This window comes from Ctenocephalides felis, unplaced genomic scaffold, assembly GCF_003426905.1.
Source record: "Ctenocephalides felis isolate EL2017-DRISC unplaced genomic scaffold, ASM342690v1 CF-g0.4_SCAFFOLD_01170, whole genome shotgun sequence".
In the NCBI taxonomy this organism is placed as follows: domain Eukaryota; kingdom Metazoa; phylum Arthropoda; class Insecta; order Siphonaptera; family Pulicidae; genus Ctenocephalides; species Ctenocephalides felis.
In genome coordinates, this window is record NW_020537324.1 from 4,986,510 (window position 1) to 5,009,840 (window position 23,331).

The 23,331-nt window shown below is 30.9% G+C and overlaps 1 protein-coding gene and 1 non-coding gene across 2 annotated transcripts in view; one reads left to right on the forward strand and one right to left on the reverse strand.

Moving 5' to 3' along the window:
* Nucleotides 1-6,886: 6,886 nt before the first annotated feature.
* Trnas-gcu lies at nt 6,887-6,968 on the forward strand. The gene has a single exon. It is a non-coding gene; the product is annotated as a tRNA-Ser (tRNA).
* A 6,495-nt stretch (nt 6,969-13,463) lies between these two features.
* LOC113366080 (vegetative cell wall protein gp1-like) overlaps nt 13,464-23,331 on the reverse strand; it is a 13,661-nt gene continuing 3,793 nt past the window's right edge. Inside the window, exon 2 of the mRNA XM_026607634.1 lies at nt 13,464-13,837. Within this exon, the coding sequence (XP_026463419.1) occupies nt 13,464-13,837 (374 nt within the window). The remainder of the gene's footprint in view (nt 13,838-23,331) is intronic.

Genomic DNA, 23,331 nt, shown 5'->3' on the forward strand with positions numbered 1-23,331 from the left:
TCGAGAAGATCCCGCCGTATGAGTGCATACACCATACACGATACACCATACACAAACGCATGGCCATGTAAGCAACATCATTTGTATATAGCGTTTTGTGATAAAAAGTCGTGTGTGAGTGCTGAAAGCCGTCTGCTGCCCTGATACCGAGACGCGGTTAACTTGCACCTCTTTTGGGAGTGTGTACTCCAGAGGACACTTGTGTTGGAAGTTACTTCGATCAACGGAGGAACTAGAACGAGCGACGTGCAAGGGGCACTTGGTAACTTCGCAGCGGCGGCGCGGGTTCGCTGGTGCTATCTACCTATTTACTTCGAGCAGTGCAGATATGAACTTCGCAAATCAATAGAAATTGGATGAAATAAAATTAAGAAATAAATTAATATTATTTCGTTATTAATGACCTTACGAATGCTTTTTACGGTAAATGATTATTTGTCACGTATATGAAAAATTATTTTTCCTTAAATATGTGTTTCAAACACATATGTGTTTATAAATTTTGATGTCAATTTAGTAACACAAAACCTAATTTTTATGAATTTCAAATGTTTTGCTATATTTGTTTAGATTTTAATTTAGTAACACAAAACCTAATTTTTATGAATTTCAAAGGTTTTACTATATTTGTTATTTTAAAGCAATATTTTCAAAAAAATCACCAGGAAAAAACAACGGATCGGTGAGTCTTCTAATCCGACAAGGAACAATAATTAGTCAGGACTAAAATAGACAAATTGTAGCTAATGCTGTTTAATTTTATATATTTAGTTATTCAATAATGACAATAATTTTATGTCTACTATTTATTCGTCCACATTAGATTGTCTTTGAACTTCGCATATTTTGCTAGTAGCAATTTTGTTAAAAGAAACGCATTAAGTCAAATTCTATATGACGTACAAAATGACAAAAAACACTAAGTTTTTACTGTTCTAATTGTTTATATAGTCTTTGTATAAACATTCCAATAGAATCTGACAATTTTTTTATATAATTAATTGAATGATTCATTTCAGAAAAAAGTAAGGTTTGATCGTCAAGCATTTTGAGTGCTTGTACGGATTTTTATATTTTGCTATATTATAAAAATAATATTAATCTAATATATATATTGTTTTTGTTTTCACATAATATATATATTCAGCATTGTAAAAACACAAATTAAATAAAAATATGTAAAACTATAAGCCTCCTGTGAATATACTTAAAACCTGTATCTGTCAGATAATTTTAAATAAATTTTACAAATACTACATTGAATACAATTTAAACATTTGAATCCAAGGCAAATAAAGCCCGATATAGAGAGTTTATATTTAAATAAAGTTAAGATAATAAGCATTTATAGATTCGTTTGGATATAAAAATATGCATTTTTGAATTAAACTAAATACCAATAAAGATTTCCTAAAATATTCCAAAAAAACTACGTATATCGAAACTCAACCAATAAGTTTGTTTAATTTAAATGTTCATTTTTTTCATATATTGATGAATACTGTGATTAATGCTTCATTTTGTACATTTAAGTGATTTGAAACAGAAGAAGAATAGAATATAAACTGAAATTATAAGCTAAAAAGCAATGTTTGAGAAACAAAAATAAATGACTTTATATCTGACAATGAGAAAAGTTGAAATAGCAAGTATTTATGGATTTATGCATTCGGATATGCAAACATACATTATTTAACTAAATTACTTAAGAATTAACCCATAAATCTCTCTTAACTCTTCTGGTACACCTGGGGTCAACTGAACCACAATGCCAAATTTAGAGTCAAATTTGAAACCTTAGACTCCATAGTCTGGGCTGTCCCCATAGGCCCATAATTAAGCAATCTTTTTATATACTCATGAATTTTGATGAATTTGCGAAATAAAGCAAAGTATACCGTAAAATTGCAAAAAAGTTTTAAGAACGTTAAAATTAAATATTAAATTTGTGCTCTATGTGTATATACTCCATAGACTTTATAATACATATGTCTAAGGTATGATATATTCACATAATAATTTTAATAAATTTGTAACTTAATGACCCATTTTGTCCAATAGCATTTTTAGCTGTGAAATGGAAGTAGAATAGATTATTTTACGTATTACTTTGTTTATATTATTTTTGATGAATTTGTGACTTAATGACTTAAAAAATGTTCAAAACTGAGTTTCTTAGCGAAGTGGAACAGAATTCGAGTAGATTTATGATTAGTCTAACGAAAAATGTAATACCAATAAGTCATTTTTATATTTAGCTAAAATATTTATCACATCATTTCCATTTCCGTCAGAAATTTTTCTATGGATTCGTGTGCTATCGCTCGTCAATACAATGATAGTTACCGACGACCACATCGAAATCTCCCCGGCGCATACAGAGAAATTCGGCGTGCATCTCTGCTTGTATCCTCATGTAAATAAACATCACAAGTGTAAAGTGTACACAATATGTGGAGTCACGGCCAGCGTATGTATTACTGTAGCGCACTTCTCCTTACCAGGCGAACAGAGGCTTTTTGGGGCTCGGAGCAGCTGTACTTGCCGTCATTCCGACAAGTACACGGCTAAGTACACGCACGGACACAGAGAAGAACACGCACGGAGCGGAATGCGTGATAACACGCACACTGGGACAACACCGGCGACCGGTACGTGACTTTCCTACGGAAAAAATTTCAACTTAACTTGTGTAGTTAGATGAAAAGGCTTGAAGAACAGGGGACATATTTGCTCGTCGTAAGGAAAGACATATTTCTTTGTTGCAGAGTAATATCTGCAAAATATTAAAGGCTGTCAGTTGCAATGGAATAATGGCTAATGGTACAAGAATGTTCTAGCAAATATTCCATGCAGGAATTCGAAAAGTAATAAAAATTATACTCTGTGCTGTATACCATTGTGCAGTGTACACTTGTTTTATCAACAAACATTTAATTATTAAGACCACTTTAATTATTATTTTGCCAATTCAAAAACTCCTTGAGGGCCGTTCAAGTATTACGTAAGCACTATAGGGGGGCGGGGGGTTGTTTATTTGCTTATTTTGGGTTGACATGGGGGGCAAGGGAGTCTGGATGATGATTACGTCATAGGTAGTATTTTTATTTTTTTACATTAATTGCAAAATGTTTACGTAAGCATGGGGGTAGGGGGTTAGAGCTTTGCTTACTTTCCCTGACAAGGGGGATGGGGGGAGGGTAAATAATTGTAATAAATCTGCTTACGTAATACTTGAACGATTCCTTGGTAGAAAATTATTGTCAATGTGGAATGTTGGGTTCACTATTATTTTTTTCGGAATTCCTATACCTTTCATACCATATGTTTTTAGGGTGAGTAATTACGTTATACGCACAACGAGTATGTTTTTTATTTTTTACTTTTACATAATTAATAAAAATACAAATTTAAATAAAATTATTAATTATGAGTAAATCAAAATATCTGAACTCATATGGACGAGAAGGCTTAAAAAAGTTTTCACTTCAAACAATTGCATATTAAAGTTTAGCTTGCATAAAATTGTACAAGTTATGGCTCTCCTATCGCCCTAATTCTGAATAAAAACCCTAAAACCAATAAATTTTGAAATAAATCAAAATGCCACTTACCATTTTTCTTTGTTTGAATTAAATTGACTGGACAAACTTAAAAAATATATAGACAAGATCCAAATGATTACACATCAACTTTTTATATACGTGAAAATGCTACTGTTATACAATCGACCACGATGGTTAATTTTGAATGAAATCTCTAAAACCAATAAAATTTTAAATATGATGAAATACGCCTAACTTTTTTCTTTGTTTTGGTTTAAATCAATTAGGCAAACTTAAAAAACTATTAATCCTAATAATAGCATATAAACTTTTTACATGCAAAAAATTGTGCAAGTTACAGTTCTACCATCACCTTAATTATAAATAAAACCACTAAAATCAATAAAATTCGAAACATTTCAAAATTCAGTCTATTTTCTTTCGTTGTGTGATGTAAATCAATTAGGCAAACTTAAAATGTATGTAGTCAAAATTCAAGGTATGTTACTACTAATGATTTTATTTTTACCTCTAAAATAAATAAAACCTTTATAACCAATGAAATTTGAATCATTTTAAAATTCAGCTCATTTTTCTTTGTTTGATTTAAATCTTTTCAGTTTTATGCTGTGATATCAGAACGTGACTGCAAAAGTAAATACGAAATCACAAGACACGATATAAATGACTACAAACCGTAAACAATGTGGGCGTTTCTGAGCATGAGTAACATGAATTAACAGAACTCTATAATTAAAAATGTTTATGATGTAAATTATAACTATAAATTATATAAAAATTAGATGTAAAATAAAATAATAAAAGATTTTTCATCCAGCCGCTAAATCGTTTATAAAATTTTTGTTCGTAATAACATTAAATTTATAAAGAAGCCCTCCATTTATCAAAAAAGCGGGGAGAAGTGTTTGAAAAAAAAAAATCACTAGATATCAGAAGGGTATTTTTTAATCTGAATATTTTCCACAAATTTTACGATTTTTTTAGGTACTAAAAATGCACGAGATGTTGGGTGGAGGTGGAGGGGGTCTATTTTTAAATATTACTATATATCACCAAAGGGGAGAAAAGGTCCAAAAATCCTTAAAAATCGATCTCGTGATTACTGGATGCCCCCCAAGACTCAATTGAAAAGGTTTGATAAATGAGGTTTGAAGTGTTATAATAATCATTGAAAGACAAAAGAAACTATAGAAATTGTTATATCTATTAAAAAATAGAGATGGATTCTAGTAAATTTTGTTAGATAACATTGTCTAAAATCAGTAAATGCTGAAAATTTCAAACTAGAGAAATTATTATGTCGACATTAGTTATTCCGAGCGCGTTGTGCACACTGAAGCAGTTTTTACATAATATTAATTCAAATGGCAAAATACAAGGTCGCAAATATTCTATATATAGCATAATGACAACATTTCTTATTTAGTTCCAGTTTAAGTTAAAGAAAATAGTTGAATTAGTTTTTGTGCCATGTGACTGATAATTAGTATGTAAATTTATTTATATCTGTGATTTGTTGAGGATCAGTATTGTCTTTGTGGTATTAAAACAATCTTGTTAGGAATCCAACGTAAGATTTAACTTATAACTATTGTTATTTATAGTGTTATTTGTTCCGCATATTTAAATACCACATTTATATAAAAAGCCTATTAGTCAGATGCTATTAAAATGTGGTTTGCCTCACGGTAATTTTGTTCGCGGTTAATTCTCAGTAACAACCCACTTGTAATTGAAGTTCTCATACTCGGTTATCGATTTATTGTCGAGATAAATATTATATGCATCTCGTCGTTGTGATAATATAAAATTTTAAAATATTATGAAATATCATAATTCAATATTAATAGTCAGTCATATTACGAAGCAGAAAAAAGTTTTAATATAGGGCCATGCCAGTCATTTTTAACTAAATCATTTAATAAAATTACTGCCATGGCCCTGTGAAATTTTTTTTGATTTCTTATCAATGAAGAGTTATAACAACAACTAATTAATTTCCAGCTGACTGCCAGTTGTTAATTTTTGATAACCAGTGTTAATTACCAGAACTGGGTCAACAATCTAGGTTTAATTATTTGTTTTCTCAAATGTTGCATCTCTCTGGACCAGAAGAGGCTTTACCAACCCACACACGACATACATTGCAAATTCATTTATATTTTATGCGTACTTAAAGTACAGTTAAGCTGGATATAGTAAAACCGTTAGACTTTGATATAAATGCTAATATTGTCATTAGGTAGGTAGGTGTTCTCGATATACCTGAAGGGATACAGTTCCTGGTAATAAATTTATTAGAAGGATTTATTGGTTGCTATTACATGTAATAAGTCTTAGCTATTGACTGTTGACATTACAATGCCATGAGAACATATTCTTTAGAGAAATAATGGGTCAATTGGAAAAGCTTGGCAATTTTTTTCTATATGAAATACAGCGAAGAATAAATATTTAAATTTTTGTGTTAAAGTTTTACACGTGAGTATTTACATTTTAAGAAATGATTCATTATCTTTAAAAAATAATTACAAATAATAAAATAAAATTTGAATAAAATCATTAATCACAATGTACAGGTTAAAGCTGTGGTTTCCAAACTATGGGACGCGCCTCTTCAGTAGAGAGCAAGGCTATTACAAAAGGGGCGTACAACTGTTTCCAGAATACAATTTTCAAAAAAAAAAAATAATTATATAAAAAAATAAAACATAAAGAATAAAACAAAATTTACTTTTACATAATATTGCACATTGATTTGTAGTTTAATGATATCACTTAAATATTTCTGAAATGAAATTGTTGATACTACAGGGAGCGCAAAAAACTATTATTTGGATAAGTTTGAAAATAAAATTGTGAAATTTTTCGTATTGAGTTTTTTAAGGTGATTTTGTAATAGACCATGTTCTTGAGCTTTAAAAATATTTTGAAATACATAAACCAGCAATAAAATACGCCTGGTTACTTTGCAGTAATTTAGAAATGCTGACATACTCAATGTGCAGTGTTGGCATTTTTATATATAAAAAGTGATGGATTGAGAGATATATTGATTTGACTAGAAAAACATTTTTTAGTATTATTATTCAAGATATTTAAAATTATCAGAGCACGATGATAAATGCATTATATGTATTCAAAATATTTAGGAAAAAAAATATTTTACTAAGCAGTATTTACGCATAGTATTATTTCTAATTAAATATATTAATTTTAATAATGATTAAAAATATGTGCTCCACAAAAATTATCATTTTTTTTTTAGTGATGAGTGATGATTGCTAGAGGCAATCGTAGTTTTATTTTTCAGAAAACATGATCAGGTGGCCGAGTGGTTAAGGCGTTGGACTGCTAATCCAATGTGCTCTGCACGCGTGGGTTCGAATCCCATCCTGATCGAATTATTTTTTAAACTTTAATAATCAATTGTATCAAAAATTATGAAATTCAAGTTATTATTTATTTAATGCTTTTATTTAAATTTTTAAGTAAACAATTTTGGATGTTTTAACGAACAATATTTAAAAAAAAAAAAAAAAAAAAAAAAAATGTTCTTATTGATGCAATGGCGCATTTTCGTGGTAAAATTAATCAAAAGGCGCAACATGTATTTTTTTTATTAAAGATTTAATGTTTATTTTTAGCCAAATTGTTGAATTAATTAGTGGTGCATAGAATCGTGCGTTGGGGCCTAATTACTGAAACTTCCCGTAGCATAATTTAAAAGTTTTAAAAACTTTAAAACTCATCAAAACTTTCGGAAAATTAGTCCTGCTTTTCTAAAAATTAGACCTGCCTTTCTAAAAATTAGACCTGCCTTTCTGCAAAAATTTAATCCATTCTTCATTTCGTCAATCAGTTGATTCGTTCCCTCATACAACAAATATTTGAAATATTTATTCAGTACATTTTGATACTGCATTGAAAAACATTGTTTTTGATTTATTTTTTAATTAAGTATTGTAACAAAATTATAAATTTGAATATCAAATCATTTCGACAATTTGGCTGAAAATAAATAATTAAGAAATATGTTTCAGCATCGACCAAAAATCGAAAGATATATACATATAAAAATTTGATTTACGTATGTTTTCAAATTTGCTATTCCAACCTAACCTCCATATTTTCTATTCCAACCTAACATTTTCAAGAAATCACGAAATATAACTTAGTTTATCAATTTGTATTTTTTCTAATCTGTTTCTAGTCTGTTCTAATATTAAAAGTCGTTTAGCCTGAATCTACAAGTAAATTATCTAAATTTAACTTAAATGAGATCATTTCGTTGTTGGCCGTAGCCTGTCACAGCATCAACGGATTGTAGATTTATTAAAGACGAAAAGGATGTCAGGTTTCAGGACAAGTTGTAATTTGTTCGATAGGGCCTGATGACCGTGGGACAGATCTAATTTTAACAACAAATTTCTTAATGGAGACTAGTATATACTAGTTTTTAACGCAATTCTTGGGTAAGTTGGGTAGTTAGATAAAATAAAGCCTTTCTTATGATAAAAACTCACATAGAAGTAACAGAAAATATTTTGGTAGAATGTAACCATATGCCTGTAATACCCAGAAATGATTCCTTATTATATAATTGCTCCATATTGAATGCATCATGCAAAAAGCTTTCGCAAATTATTTTATCTTATTTTCTCGGACAAATTGGACTCTCTAAAAAAAGATTCAAATTTCCAAAGAAATTGGAACACAGCCAGAGGAGCATCAAAGCTGGTGTTTTTATATTAACTTATATGTTTCTTGAAATAATAAAATAGGATTGTAAACTGTGAAAATTAAACAAGCGTGGGTGCAGGTAAGAATACATTTCAAACGTGAAGGTTGAGCGCAGGTCGCGGTTCGAGGCAGGCCCTATATGGAGAACTAAGTTGGCCATCACAAAATAAAATTGTAAATGAATTAGAAATGCACATATTTGACATTAAGTATCATTACAAATAAATTTGTTCAAAATATACATCAGTTTATGTACTTAATTGACTTGAGGCTGATTACAAAAATTCAGGTTAAAAAAAACTGTATGAGATTCATTAAAAGCGCTTTTTTTAAATAAAAATGTCCTAAATAAATGCTAAAGTGTACAGAATATGTTTGCAAAACCAAGATTGAAATTTAGACGTCTAAAAAGCTTTTAACAGTAAAGTAATAAAGCAGAAGGTAAGCCAAAAAACTGCTATTCTGATACACAACTATGCTTTGAGAGAAAACAAAGTGATTAGTGTTAGATTGATATATTTTTTCAAATCGTCTGAGTTCATCAAAAAAGTGATGATGAAATAATGTTACTACTCACAGTATATGGAAATTGAAAATAATATGAAGAAATATCGAAAAAAACCTTTTACTGTAAAAAGAAGTATCGACTAACAATAAGTTGGAGTAAGAGAAAATGTAAACCAGTAAATTTTTGAATTAAATTATACAGAAAACCCATTTTAGAGAAAGTTCAAGATTAAATGAATCTTTATACTATTATTAGAAGTAATATTTCATTAAGAGCTTTTGATAAAATTGTACTTGAAACATTAGTCAACTGGATAAATGGATGGCGCCAGATAGAGGGTATAAATAGTTTTGAGTTGATAGTAATGTAAAATCATAAGAGATTAAAAAAAATCAATGAATAATATATAAATTCCTGTTAAAAGTTTAGGGCCCATCAATTATGTTCATCTATGGTTCATCTACTGTAATAATTTAATTGTAATTCGAAGTAAACTGATATGTTTTCCAAAAGAATTTACTACATGAAAAATATTTATAATTATTACGCTTGCTCATGAATATAAGCTCAAAATATATTATGACTACAAATCATTTTATTATTCACAAAAATAAAAGTGATGCTTTGCGATAAAATATGCACGTCAATAAATTTTCAGCGCAATCTAATAAAATATTTTGTGTATTTGGCACATTTAAATTTTATAGAAGAGCACGCATATTCGCATATACTGGGCGTGTCTCCAGGTTATGTAAGTTAATACATTTACTTACAAAATAGAAATTCCTATGTAGCCAAATAACGGTAGTGTAACAAAATCTTATGTGACATGTAATTTTGATCAAATTAGAATACTCATTAATATAAATCAGAAAATCACTCTTCCAAATTTATTATTGTACAGCTTCTTCAATATGTAGGCCATACTCAGAGCCAATTCAGATTCCAACATGTTGTCATTTTGATGATTTGAGTTCTTTGAGTATACACAAATAGTAAAGTAGATTATTAAATATAAAACTAACCTTGTAATTGCAATATTGTAGCCTGATATTCAGCAAGTTTTTCGTCCACGTAATCTTGCGATTGACTGGCAATGATGTCAGCCGTGGACGGCCCATCATCATCCTCGTCATCATAAATGACGTACCGAGTTGGTCTAGGTGGCGGCGGCTCTAATGGAACTCCCACGTACTGGGGTTGCGGTCCAGGGCTATACATAAACTCCGGGCCCGGGCCAGGTCTATACATGTACTCAGCCGGGGACTGATGACCAGGACGCGAAATCGGTGACCCATATTCCGGTATGGGTCTATGCGGCGGCGGCGGACCGGCGAACGTGACCGGCGACAACGGTCTATAGTACCCCGGCGGCGGCGTCACTGGAAGCGCGTAACCTGGTAAAGGCGGCGTACCAGGACGATACGGAACGAAACCACCGCGGACACCACGAGAGGCTGGATTACCGAAAAGTGGTGATTGTGGACGAAACGGAACTGGACTCACAACAGGTGGTGAATGTGCGGACGTCCATGGCGACGGAGGACGAAAAAACACAGGCGACAGTGGTGCTCCTCGCCAACCGCGCGGTGGAGGAGGCATACCACCGCCTGGCGGATACCCGTGCGGATTGTGTGGTGGTGGACCGGACATACCGGCAAAATTTTTGCGCTAGGTCAGCACTTTTAATTCTTCACTTGCGCATCTGTAAAAAATAATAAACAGATAGAACAAAGTAAAGGTAAATTTAAAAAATTGTTAGGTTGGAAGTTTATATTCCTATTGCATGTACAATCAGCAGCTGAAAACTAGAGCAAGAGTCACCTGTTTCGAATAACATACAACAGTCTATTTGAGCGTGACTGTACTAAAACCAGTAAAATTTACTTGTTAATCTGCCATCATAAACTACATAAATGTCGCAATCAAATTAACACAAGCGGCTATTACTATTTGTAATAGTTCAAATAGAAACGAATTTTATCACTGCGGCAAGACGGTTTAAGATTAATCGTTAGCGATGCGTTTCGTGACAGATTGGTATTCATCATCAGCCGATTGTAACGATTCCTGTAAACATGCAGGCCGAACACGGCGTGTTTTCCAAACAGTTTACATCGAGACAAAGTCGTTTGACGGATGTTGCAGCCGTCTATTTTCAGCACGACCGTGCAGAGATCCTTCGGACGCACGTATCAATAATGTTCCATAAGAGTTTGTCTTCGCCGTACTGATATGTCGAATTATTATTAGATTTAAAATTGGATGAGCACTCATAATCCGTCTGATGAATGATGCGGACGGCCGTCTTCGGTAACCATTGACGCAAGGTTATTTTGGATGATTTGACATTATTAAGGGGAATTAGAAAAGTTCTTTTGAAAGTAGATAATAATAATGGTAATAATAATAGTGAAAATAATAATAATAATAAAAAGCAGCAATTCTAAATGCATATATAATATATTGAATTAAAAGCTAACATAAAAACCGCTATGAAACACTGACACATTTAGAGATATTTTTAATATTTTTTATTTGCTCATCTTTACTCATCATCCTGTTTTTCTCAGACAGTGACTAAATCGCGAGACAAATTTAATATCTAATATTTTTTTTATTATAATTTAATTTTATTTAGGATGTGTTAAAATCCCATAAAATTGCATAACCGACAGAAAGTGAAAAGTTAAATAACTAATTCGTAACCTTGTTTGTATTGGCACGTGTTGCATAGTTTAATCACGTCTAAATCGGAAACTGAATCACACACTGCATTCTAATAATAAGTCTAAAATATACAATCGATAATCTAATTTAATTAAAACTAAAAGGTCTATGCAGTTCCTGACAATATTATGCAATAAAATTAATTAATGTTTTACTTATAGCTCAAGATACATATGGCGGTAACTTACACATAAACAACGCATAAACCCATACAAAGAATGGTGATCGGTTGATCATCAGGCTATGATAGTCAGCCGATCCTCGAGCATCGGATGACGATCAGAATGTGTCATCGGGGCAAGACCCGCTGGGCATCGGATGTTAACATCAGCGCTAGACTGCCGAATAAGCATCGGCCGAGGATAGTATACGAGCGTCATCCTGTTATAGTTGCCGAGGATCGGCTTATCATAGTAACTGAGTATCGGCCAAGAGTAATGGCCGACTGCTGACCAAGCGTGGTTAAAATAAAATTACAAAAAAAATTATATTGTACCATTATTTATTCAAGAATGTTTACATTTTAGAAAAACTTTGGAAACATAAAAATAAAATAGAATAATAGTTTTTGAATCTTAGACAATATTATAATAATATTGTTCTAGTAGTATAGTTATAATAATATTATTAATAATAGTCATAATCTTAATAGTAGTAATAATTATAATAGAACAGAAATCAGTTTAAACTTTACAGCTTATTTACGCTTGTTTACGCTTACTGCCACCTCTGTCTGCAAAATTTGCCAGAAACGACCAAACGCTAGATCTTAATTTTTTTGTTTGGTCCGAGTCACCGAATTTTTTTTGTATAACATCTGAAATATAAAATATATATTGCAAATAAATAGATACATCCTGTGACAAAGGCCAAGAGCATATAAAAAAGTTTTTATTGTTATTTAAATCAAAATCGATCAAAACGCAATATAACTTATCTTCTATTTCATCAAGCCATGAATATGGGACCAAATCAATTTCATTGTAACCAGGACCCCGCCTAGGTAAAATCACACAACTGCATATTCACTTGGCCCTTCCTCATTGGAAATGTTAGCACTCATCTAATATTCAAAAATTTATGTTTATATAAATACAATACAATGAATTAATAAAATTTTGAAGATTTTTAAGTTGTTAAAAAGAAAATACTTACGTTGAACGCTTATTTTATAGATCCTACGATTGTTTTACGTGCTTCTTTCGGTCACGTGCTACACTTGACTGAAAGTTCTCAACAAAAGTAAAGCATACGCGCACACATTACAGTCACATAACTTCTTACTCACGCACACACGATATTGTCGCACTTAAAAGTCAATATGTACAATATATACACGCAGTTAGTCAGTCGACTCGAGTTTGCTATGAACGTACGCACACAACCGAGTATATATACATATATTTATTGCACTAATAGAAAAGACCGACTCACACACTAATGCTTCATCCACAATCTATATATACTTAGATATAGATCCTTTTCTTATTTTTTTTCTCCCCTACAGACATCCCTTTGACAGTGCATCTTTCGCACGCATAAAATGTACCTGCTGCTTTGCAGCATTTAATGTATGACCTTGCTTGCGAGTCGGCTATTTCGGAAATATATTATTTTACGTTTGCAGGTTTTGAATCACCGCAGTATATGGAAGCTATGAACGGATGACTAATATAATTTCTATTAAAAAATTTAATTGTAATAGGCCAAACTTGTAGATTCGAATTTTTATAAATTTGCAAACCGTCAATGTGAATAAGCACTTCAATTGTATTTTCAGAAAATATACGCGGTGAAATAATTTTTTTTAATCCACTTGCTACACCAAGATATTTATAATAACTTTCAGTTTCTTTCAGACTTGTTATAGTTTCTACCACTTGGTGATGTTTAGTTTGGAGTAATGCCTGGGCCGTTTAAGGCAGTGTTGGATGACCTTGTTCTCTAAATGATACAAGTAATTCGGAAATTATATTTAATTGAAGGCTATCGAGATTCTTTAAAGCCCACTGACGAAGCTCTTTTCTTATTGTGTCTGATTCCACTACGTTCTCCTCGGCAAAACTTTCATGATTACTATAAACATTATCAGTATCTGTTTCATTAGAAACAATAACCTCACTTTCTGCCAAGTATCTACGCTGATTGTCATCATCAATACAGCCACTAAAACTGTTCTCATTATCACTTTCATTACCACTAATAAATGCACTATAATTAATTTCTTCATTTACTTGATTATTTACACTTAATTCAGTTTCACCAAATTCACTATTTGAATTATTATGATCTCGATCATATATGATATTATGAATAGAAACAGTTACGAAGAGGGTGTATCAGATAGGGATATAATATCCATGTACTTTTTTAATGCCCGATGTTTCTTTACACGGTCGGACATTATTTCAGAAATTGAAAAAAAATATTTAATAGGAACGATCAATTTTTTTTCTACTGCATACGACTGTATATATTGCAGGTAAATAATGCTTAAAAACAGCTGACATGACATTTAGTGCGCCGAGAAGCGATGATCGTACATTATTATTATCAATATAGTTCGGCGGCCGATGGTGTGCCAGCCATAGGCTGATAATCAGACACCGACGCTCGGCCGAGATTGGTAGCCGAGCCTCGGTCGATCGTTGATTTTTTTCGAGCATCGGGGACTTCGTATGGGAATAAGTTTGAGTTAAATGAAATGTGTAATTGGTGACTGATTACAAGTAATAAATTAGAATAGAGATTTTGAATAGTAGTAAAATATTTTTTACAAAAATTATATGTTTGAACTATTCAAGAAAATTCATAGACACAACTCATGTTATGCTTTCGGTCACCTTAGGTAATTTGTAACTTTTAAAAATGCTTAATATATGTTTATTGAATATATATTTCTTTACATGTTTTCTAAACAACTGTTTAAATTTTTACGATTTTAATAATTAATAATTATGATTTCTTGAATCTCTGCCAAATAGATTAGTAAATTTCCAATTAGAATAAGACGTTAATATAACATTTTGTGTTTCAAGAGTGTAATTGTAGTTTGTGAAGTTTATGTAATGTTGCCTGAACAAAAATATCGTTTTACGACCAATCTAAAACAAAAGGCAATCAATACATTTTATAGCAAAAAAATCTATGACGTGGCGAACGGGACTCAGGTACGAACTACACAAAGACAACATCAGCAAACAAACGTTTTTTTAAAAAATAAAATTAATTTAAATACTAATACATTAATTAAATACATTAATTATTCAATATATGATATCCTGTATAATTGTTCCATCAAAAATTAACTAAAACCTATAATAGCTTTGAAGATTCAAAATTAGTCAGTAAATAAATACACAGCGATAATGCGGTTTACCTGTAGAAGCATAAACTAACATTTACAAGAGCAAAAGTGTTTTATATAAACAGAAATTGCCACATAAACTTGATTTAGCTTCCGAAACATTTTCGTATCAAAGTAAGCAAAGTAAATATTTTTAAGTAACAAACACGCACCACCATCTGATATTTTCGTGCGTCCTTTACATCAGAAATGAGGGCAGAGTAGATGTCCGAACTGGTGTGGAAATCGCGGATTATAAATCAAGATAGATGTCATCTTACACTTTGAAATATACGCTACGAATTGTATCACAGTGAATTTTAAGCCGATGAACGCAAGTATATGTTATTTTTAAGACTACTCTAAATATTTATTTATAGCAAAAGTATCTATCAAGAATCATTATGACTGGCGAACCGAATTATGTAGGCGTGAGAATATATTTATTGACCTCTGCGAAATGGAAATCGATTATTTTAGATTCTAGAAAATCATTAGCTGGGTTAAATATTGCGAAACATCTTGCTAATGCGATTTCAAGAATAGATAATGTAATTCACATGCGTGGCGAGGTGTAAAATTAAGACATTAAATTGTCAACATGCTTGTGCCATTTTGCATAATATTTGCAGTTGTTTTACAATCTTGCAGAATAGATAAATTGTTAAGATAGTTTACAAATTAATGCAGAAATAAATAAAAAAATACCATTAAAAAAAACAATAGCTATTTGTTATAATTAAACCGCGTTTCTATTTCATTAAACCAAGTTGGATCTGCTTATTAGGAGTACTAGAAGTCTGCACTCCCTGATGATTCAAGAAGATGATCATGAATGCATCTAATTAATTTTTAATGAATTTTGCATACTTCACTCTTGTTGTTATTACAATCTCATGTTTTGACAGAGTACTCAGAAATTTTAGAAAATTTGGATTATATAGATTTATACAAGAGTATTGTGGGAGTTGAATATATAATTAAGATTAATGCAACGGGACTGAGTATGATTTGTGAAAGTAAATCAGCCAATTTTGGAGCAAATTTAAAAATAAGCTTATGGTAGAAACAACTTACTCGAAAGATCTCGATATAGAAGAAATAATTTTCCAAGTTGTCTCTATTTGGTAAAATGCAATGAAAACAAAATCAATGCAATGTGTTTCTATAATTTAAGCAATGTAAACTTCAAAGTCGGTAGATCATTAACAGAGTTCGTCGTCTTATTATTATTCAAATATGATTAAATCAAACAATAGAACACTATCAACTACAAGTTGAAATAATATGGAACAGACAAACAATAGCATCACAAATTTTCCAGAAAATGCTGATGAAAGAAAATTTTAACGACACGCTCTGATGTACAATAGAAATCTAATTAGTTTTTTGAACATTATTAGTAAAATTATTTTTTATAAAATATGGTCATGATAGATGACAGATGAACAATAGAGAAATAAGAAACCACAAACAATATCCAGAAAATGCGGAAAACAAGACTTAAAATTTCTTATGAAAAAACAGATTTTAGCGTCAAGTCCTCATGTATAACAAATGTGATTTATAAGCATCATTGGTAATACAATATTTGACAAACTGTCGAAGATGTCTGAAAGATAAAGCATTGGAGGTACTTAAAAAGAAAATGTCGAAAGGAAAATGTTAGACATCCTAAATTTGTGCAACTGCAGTAAATAATATTTGAATCAAATTGTACTAATCACTCATTATATATCATAAATCAATATCAAAATTTTGTATTCATAATATGAAAACATGCATTTAAGGATAACCAAACAAAACTATCCATTCCATTTGATACCTCCTCGTCACTTGGTTACACTTTTTCAATTTTGCACTCAAACACATACACAATAATCGTACACGCACAATTCACCGTATAATGCTCATCTAAATATAATTCCCAAGTTTTGCGTGTTTTATACTTAAATATATTTGGTACAAAATTTTCGTTACATAAAACAACGACCACACATAAAGATCGTCGACCTAATTCGCGACTCTGCTCTTTCGCACACCTCTCCGATTGCTCATACTAATTTAAATGAAGGAGCTTAATTGTAATTGATTAGAAGAACATGATTGAATCGATAACAGAGCAGTGTTTTTAACAATGGGTAATAGATTTTAAAAATGCATTCAGTTGCGTAGTTAGCCACCTCACCTCAAACTAAAAATAATCGGCCTATTGGCAATTTTTGGCAAATATTTCCAATATTATCGTGTCCGATTCACACACGTCTTCCACATGAAAACACACTTAGTTTCCCAGCGAGGAGCCGGCGTTCAACTGAAATCCAGCACGGATGATTTTCGTTCAAGATTTTTCGTCTCAGGCAGCGACGGGATAATTTTAGATTTTGGCATTGCCACAGGATGAAATGTACCACCGATATAGGAACATTGCACGCAGATGAACGAAACACGGACTCATTAACGTCCACATAAATCAAATACAAACTTTTTTTCTCATTTCTAAAAGAAATTTCTAGTTGTCAAGTTCAAGAATGAGCTTCGACTAATATTTTGAATGGTAGTATTTTTAGAACGCATGGGAGACAGTAGTAATGCTTTCTTCATGTTTTGTATTAATTAGTGCAAGGTAACATCAACTAAAACTTTAAATCAAATAATACTACAATAATTATTCTTACCTTCATCTCAATGCGCTCCTTTCATTGTTTTTACTGCATCTCCATGTTGATCGATAATTTTCACACCATATTTTCATCTGCAAAGTTGGAAATATATATTAATTAATGGAAATATGAATAATTTGAAACTAGGCGTAAAAGGCATTTTTCACTGAAAAGTTGCAGAAACTGTCCTTAAGAAAATTACAATTAAAATACCGCTTAAGCAAAACTAAACTTTGTTGTTGGCAAAAGCCAACTTAAAACAACTTTTCTTAGACTTAAAACAACTATTAAACTGAGACTTTAAGGAGTTTCATCAAAAAGATTTAAAAGTTCTGAAATCGGTGCAACCTAAAATCTCAAACTCAAATTGTGTCTCATACACACTTCCAATTTTGGTGTCAAATTTGGTTCAGATAGACCTAAAACGTGGAGAAATCATAAAATTAGCAAATTTTCTGGTGGAAACATTCTTTTTCTGCAGGAAGTTAATCATTTAAAACCGTATTCAATATTTTTCTTAATAACTTTTTAATTGTATTAGAGAATAACTTTTGTAGCAAGCTGATTTTTGAGTCAAGAATATGGACAAGTAATTAGTTATTATAAATATTTAGAATATAATTGTTTAGTTACTTGTTATAAAATTTACAGTAAATCACAAATATTGAAATTAAAAAATATGCTATATTAATTATATAAATTAAACTGTTTTTAAAAACGATCTTAAAAATTATTAATTTTTATAAGATTTTTGACCATACTTTGACTATAAACTTGACATAATTATATTCATAAACTGGTATAATAAATGAATATTAAAACCATTAATTATTATACATTTGTACAGTAGAACCCCGTTAAGATGATTATGCTCTATATTTTTTCCGCATAATACGCCACTTTATTTAAAAATATCTGTATCATGCATAATACAGATCGTCTTAAGGCACCTTTGCCTGAAAGCCTGAAAAATCGTCTTAACAGGGTTTTATTGTATTTACAATAAATATGCCTAATGAATGCAAACACATTACAATAATGGCTATGAAGAAACCAAAGAGTAGGCGACTCGAGTTCTACTACATCGGAATACATTCTTAAAGCTCTTCATGTAAAATTTATTTTCTTGAATCGCAGAATGAGATTTTGTTTATTAATAAAAACAAATTTACTAAAATTAATAATGAAGTTTTTGACATTAATCGCCTAATTACCTTTTCTGAACTCGATCAACCACATAATCAGTTTGGCAAATGTGTTCAAATTATTATACAATGTCAGATTATAAAAATTGTTTTATTACATTCAATTGTTTTATTATTTTTATTATAGATGATTGAGCAGTTCATTGAGTTCAGTACGCATGTGCCGTGTATGAACTTTGCAAATACATACAGTTGATTACAAAACAAAATATGCACATACAGGTACAACATAGATTCTTGAATATACCAACGGCGGCGGTGCGGTGCATAAGCGCGCCTCGAACAACATTTCTCTTTCGAGAAAACGAATCGTTTCGTATGGAACACCTATACACCAATCAAAACTATATATAATATAGATACTCAGTGATGTAGCCGATAATAAAAGTCATAGTAATAATGTAGTAAAAAATTATTTCTCATAAACTCAACATGTAAATAAATTTTCAGCAATCTTGCATTTGAACATTTCCACATATTTCGAGACTTATGTATACTATATGAGATTATATAATTTCATTTTAGTTAGCCCATTATTACAGATTTTGATGATTTTTTTATAATTGAAACACATTTTGTAGATCCACAATATTTTAGTATAATATACTTTAGTGTATGCTCGTGGAAGACCATGAACTCTATCATCATACCAAGTTTCATCAAATCCAACGTGGTCAGAATACTAACTAAGTTGGCTCAGGATTTTTAGAATAAACGTCGATAAAGAAATTGCATTTATCTGTTAATTAAAAAAACGAGTAAAACTAATTTATTGAGAGTTTATATCGAATTTCATCAAATAGCTTTAAAAGTTTGAAATCTTGATTTGACATTCAAAAGAAAGAGAGATGGCATTAATTAGAAGAAAAGTATAATTAAGAGAGACAATCGCAGCATTCTAGAGCCTCCCCCATGAAGTAATGCTTATCGGCAGTTTTCGTGGAGACAAGGGGCAAGAAAAAAGCAAAGGTTTTAGTCGGTATTTAACCCAGATGGTATTGAGCCCGACATACCTAGGTCAAACATCTAAGCCTGGGATACGTAAAGTATTTCCTAAGCTATATATTAAAGAAACATACTTATATATTTCTTCCAAATTTGGCAACAAATGATTCAGAGTCGCTTGATACGTCAAAAATATAAAATTCACAAATATGTATTTCCGATGAAAACAGAAAATCCGATTCTCCTTCGACCTATGATAAAAATTTTAACACCATTTTTTAAAATAAAATAGAAAATAAACTCCTAATATACAAGACAATTATTAAACCAATGTGGTCCTACGGCAAACAACTATGGGGTGCGGTCAGTAAATCGAACATAACTATTCAGCAAATGTTCCAAAATATAATTTTGAAAGAAAATCGTGAACGTTCCAAAATACGTTCCCAATTGGTTGATACATCAAAATCTTAGAATTCGAACTATAGAAGAAGAAATTAGTCTTTACTGCACTAGATACAAAGCTCATCTAAGTCGTCATCCAAACGTATTAGCGTTAAATCTGCTCAAGCCTTTACCACCAAAGCGTCTCAAAAAAAGAATCTGCAATGATTTACTACAAAATATAACATAACATCTATGAAGGCGCTATCGCAAGATAGCGATCTTCTCACGCAGTCAAATAATATATATCTCTAATAAAATATAGCTGAATGTACTTTGTATAGTTTGCTATGATAAATAAATAAAAAAAAATAATTTTTTTTTAAATAATTTCTGAACCACAATATGTTGAATTTAATTGTGAAAGTTAAATATGGAGGATTGGAAATTTTAATCTCAAATAATAAATTAATCAAATGAGCATATATTTAATATAAACAAGTAATTACTATACGCGTTATTAAGTCTGGTAATCATTCATCATTTATTTCGCACCATAATACTAATTTTATAGTATTTATCCATGGAGTCAACGAATTGATATTCTTTGTATAATTAGTAATGTTTGTCTTTCTCAATTATATATCCAATGCGGAGGTTTTTACAAATTTACCATAATAATAATATAAAAATATTTTGTCTTTTTGTACAATTGACAGTGTATACAATCAATAAACCAATGTAAATTCCTAAAAAGTCCGCTGCGTCCTTGGGTCCATTATTCATTTTTCCTTATTTTATTTCTGCAAGAGATTCATCAAATCGATATTACCTTTAATTAGTGATGTTTACGAATAAAAATCAATTTTATATCCAGTCCGGTGATTTTTATAAATTTCGTGTATATATAATCAATGAACCAATGTAAATTGCTAAAAAGTATAAAATCCGCTGCGTCCCTGGGTCCATCATTTAGTCATTCCATTCTTCCTACTTCTTCGGCAACAGAAAACAAGTTGGGCACTTTCGAACGCGCAAAACACCAAAACAGTCTCTCGTAACAGCAGTGTCCGCGTGGACACTAAATTCCGCCGTCGAAGATCGCGAACAAAGATTTAAATCGACGATCGCGATTAATTTAAAATACGCGCGATAATTGAATCGCGGCGGTAAATTATTTTTTTTAGTAATTTTAGTCAGGTGCATAAACAACATGACAGTGATTAAGGAAGTCATGTTAGGTGTAATGCTGATTGCAGCATTGGTACCTTGCATGGGTAAGTAGTAGTAATTAATCCATGAGGACTATATGGTGTAATACTAACGAAGATGATAGATTTAGTGCCCAAGCTGACACTGTTGAAATATAAGAGGCTTACAAACAATAAAATTTATTGAAGTGTGCATATTATGTCTCTAATATTTCATGGGGATCAATGTGGGCACTAAATCTATCATCATGACCCAGACTAGCAAAGGAAGAGTTCACCTCGTTGGTATTACACCATCATTATGCCTAGTTTTATCGAAATCCATAAAGTATATAAGGTTGCACGTACTCTAAGAACTAAAAATTAAGTAATATCCTGGTTTACCTTATGATTAGATTTAATAACATATTTGTATGTAAGTAATCGTCTGTTTGTGTGGTAAACGTTGATCTCATTTGATACATTTATGAAATAAAAGTTTGTAAAAATCAATGATGTTTGTGTGTCTATTCTGGAATCGTGTGATGTTTGAATGATTCCGCTAACGAGGTTATTATTTCTATGTAAAATTGTCGTCAAGAAATCAAAAGTGTTTTATTTGTGCCTGATATAGTAGATTAGTGCCAGATAAAACAAGAATTAAAAACGAGCCAGAAAATGAGATGCAGAATTTACACACTAATTAAACATACATTTTATTTAAATTATGTGATTTTCGTACATTTGGTAGTTGCCTTATTGTAATGACACTATAAATTATTTGCTACTTCCAAAACATACCATAATGTTAAACTTTGGTTTAAGTTTATAAATAATGATATTTATTACCTCTTCTGCTTTAGAATTCGCCACTGCCTAGACTTATTGCAATAGATGTTTAAATTTCCAAGAAAACGTACAATATATTCTAAGAATTACCGGTGCAGTAATAGGGAGAACATGTTTGTAATATCTGTTGCATAAGTAAGCGGATTGAATTACAGTGATTTATTGTGACGTCATAAACTTGTTGAAGTTTGAAAATTTAAATTTTATCACGATTTTCCATATGAAATAGATCCATGAAAAATAAAATCGAAGTGCATGGTAAAATGGAAATGATTGATTGAAAATGGACTGATTTGTTTGGAAGCCATGCGCCACCACACACATTAAACTGAGTTGTGTCAAAAATAAAATCTAATATATTTCAATAATTCAATAATTTATGGTAGATATTTATAAAGACAGTTTTAGATCAGCCAATAAAAATAGATTTATTGTTGGTCAAGAATATCTTTGATATGGATGTCAATTTCAATTATATGAACTACTATATGCATCTATTTTTGAAAATGACCACTCATGTACATTCTTAATACAAGTATATATATATTTTACTTAAAATACATTGTCCTAGAAATTGTAACTAGTAATGCCCACATATTGGATTTTTTGGATGCAGTACTTTCATCCACAGTCTATGGTATTAATTTTGTGTTACTATCTATTACGATGTTACTGGAGTAATTTACACATAGCGGCATTTATTGGCTTCGTTATTTATTCGAAATGTCAATGTGAACAAGACGTCCTTGCTCGTATCAACTCGTATGCACTAAAAATGTCCCATAGACGACACGATTTAAAAACCCGATTATGGCGAAATTTATAATGAAATCGAGTCTGAAATTTTAATATTGCATGAATATTCATAGAAACATTATGCTGATATAACGACACATTGAAAATTACGCATTCACTAGAAATATATCATGATTTGATGTAACTGCCAAATTTATTTCTTTGGCATTCATTTTAATTGTTTTTTGGTTATTCATTGTCACACGTGGCTGACGGTATTTAAATTTTACTATGTGCTCCAATGGCAAAACTAATCCTGATTTGATTTTAACTTGCACCAAGTAAATTAAAAAATGTACGAGGTTATGATTAGTTAGTACAAACAGAATATTCAGTTTTAATACAACTTCGATAAGTGTTCAGAATTTTTCATTATACCACAATCCGAGTTTCAGAATTTTTTTTCA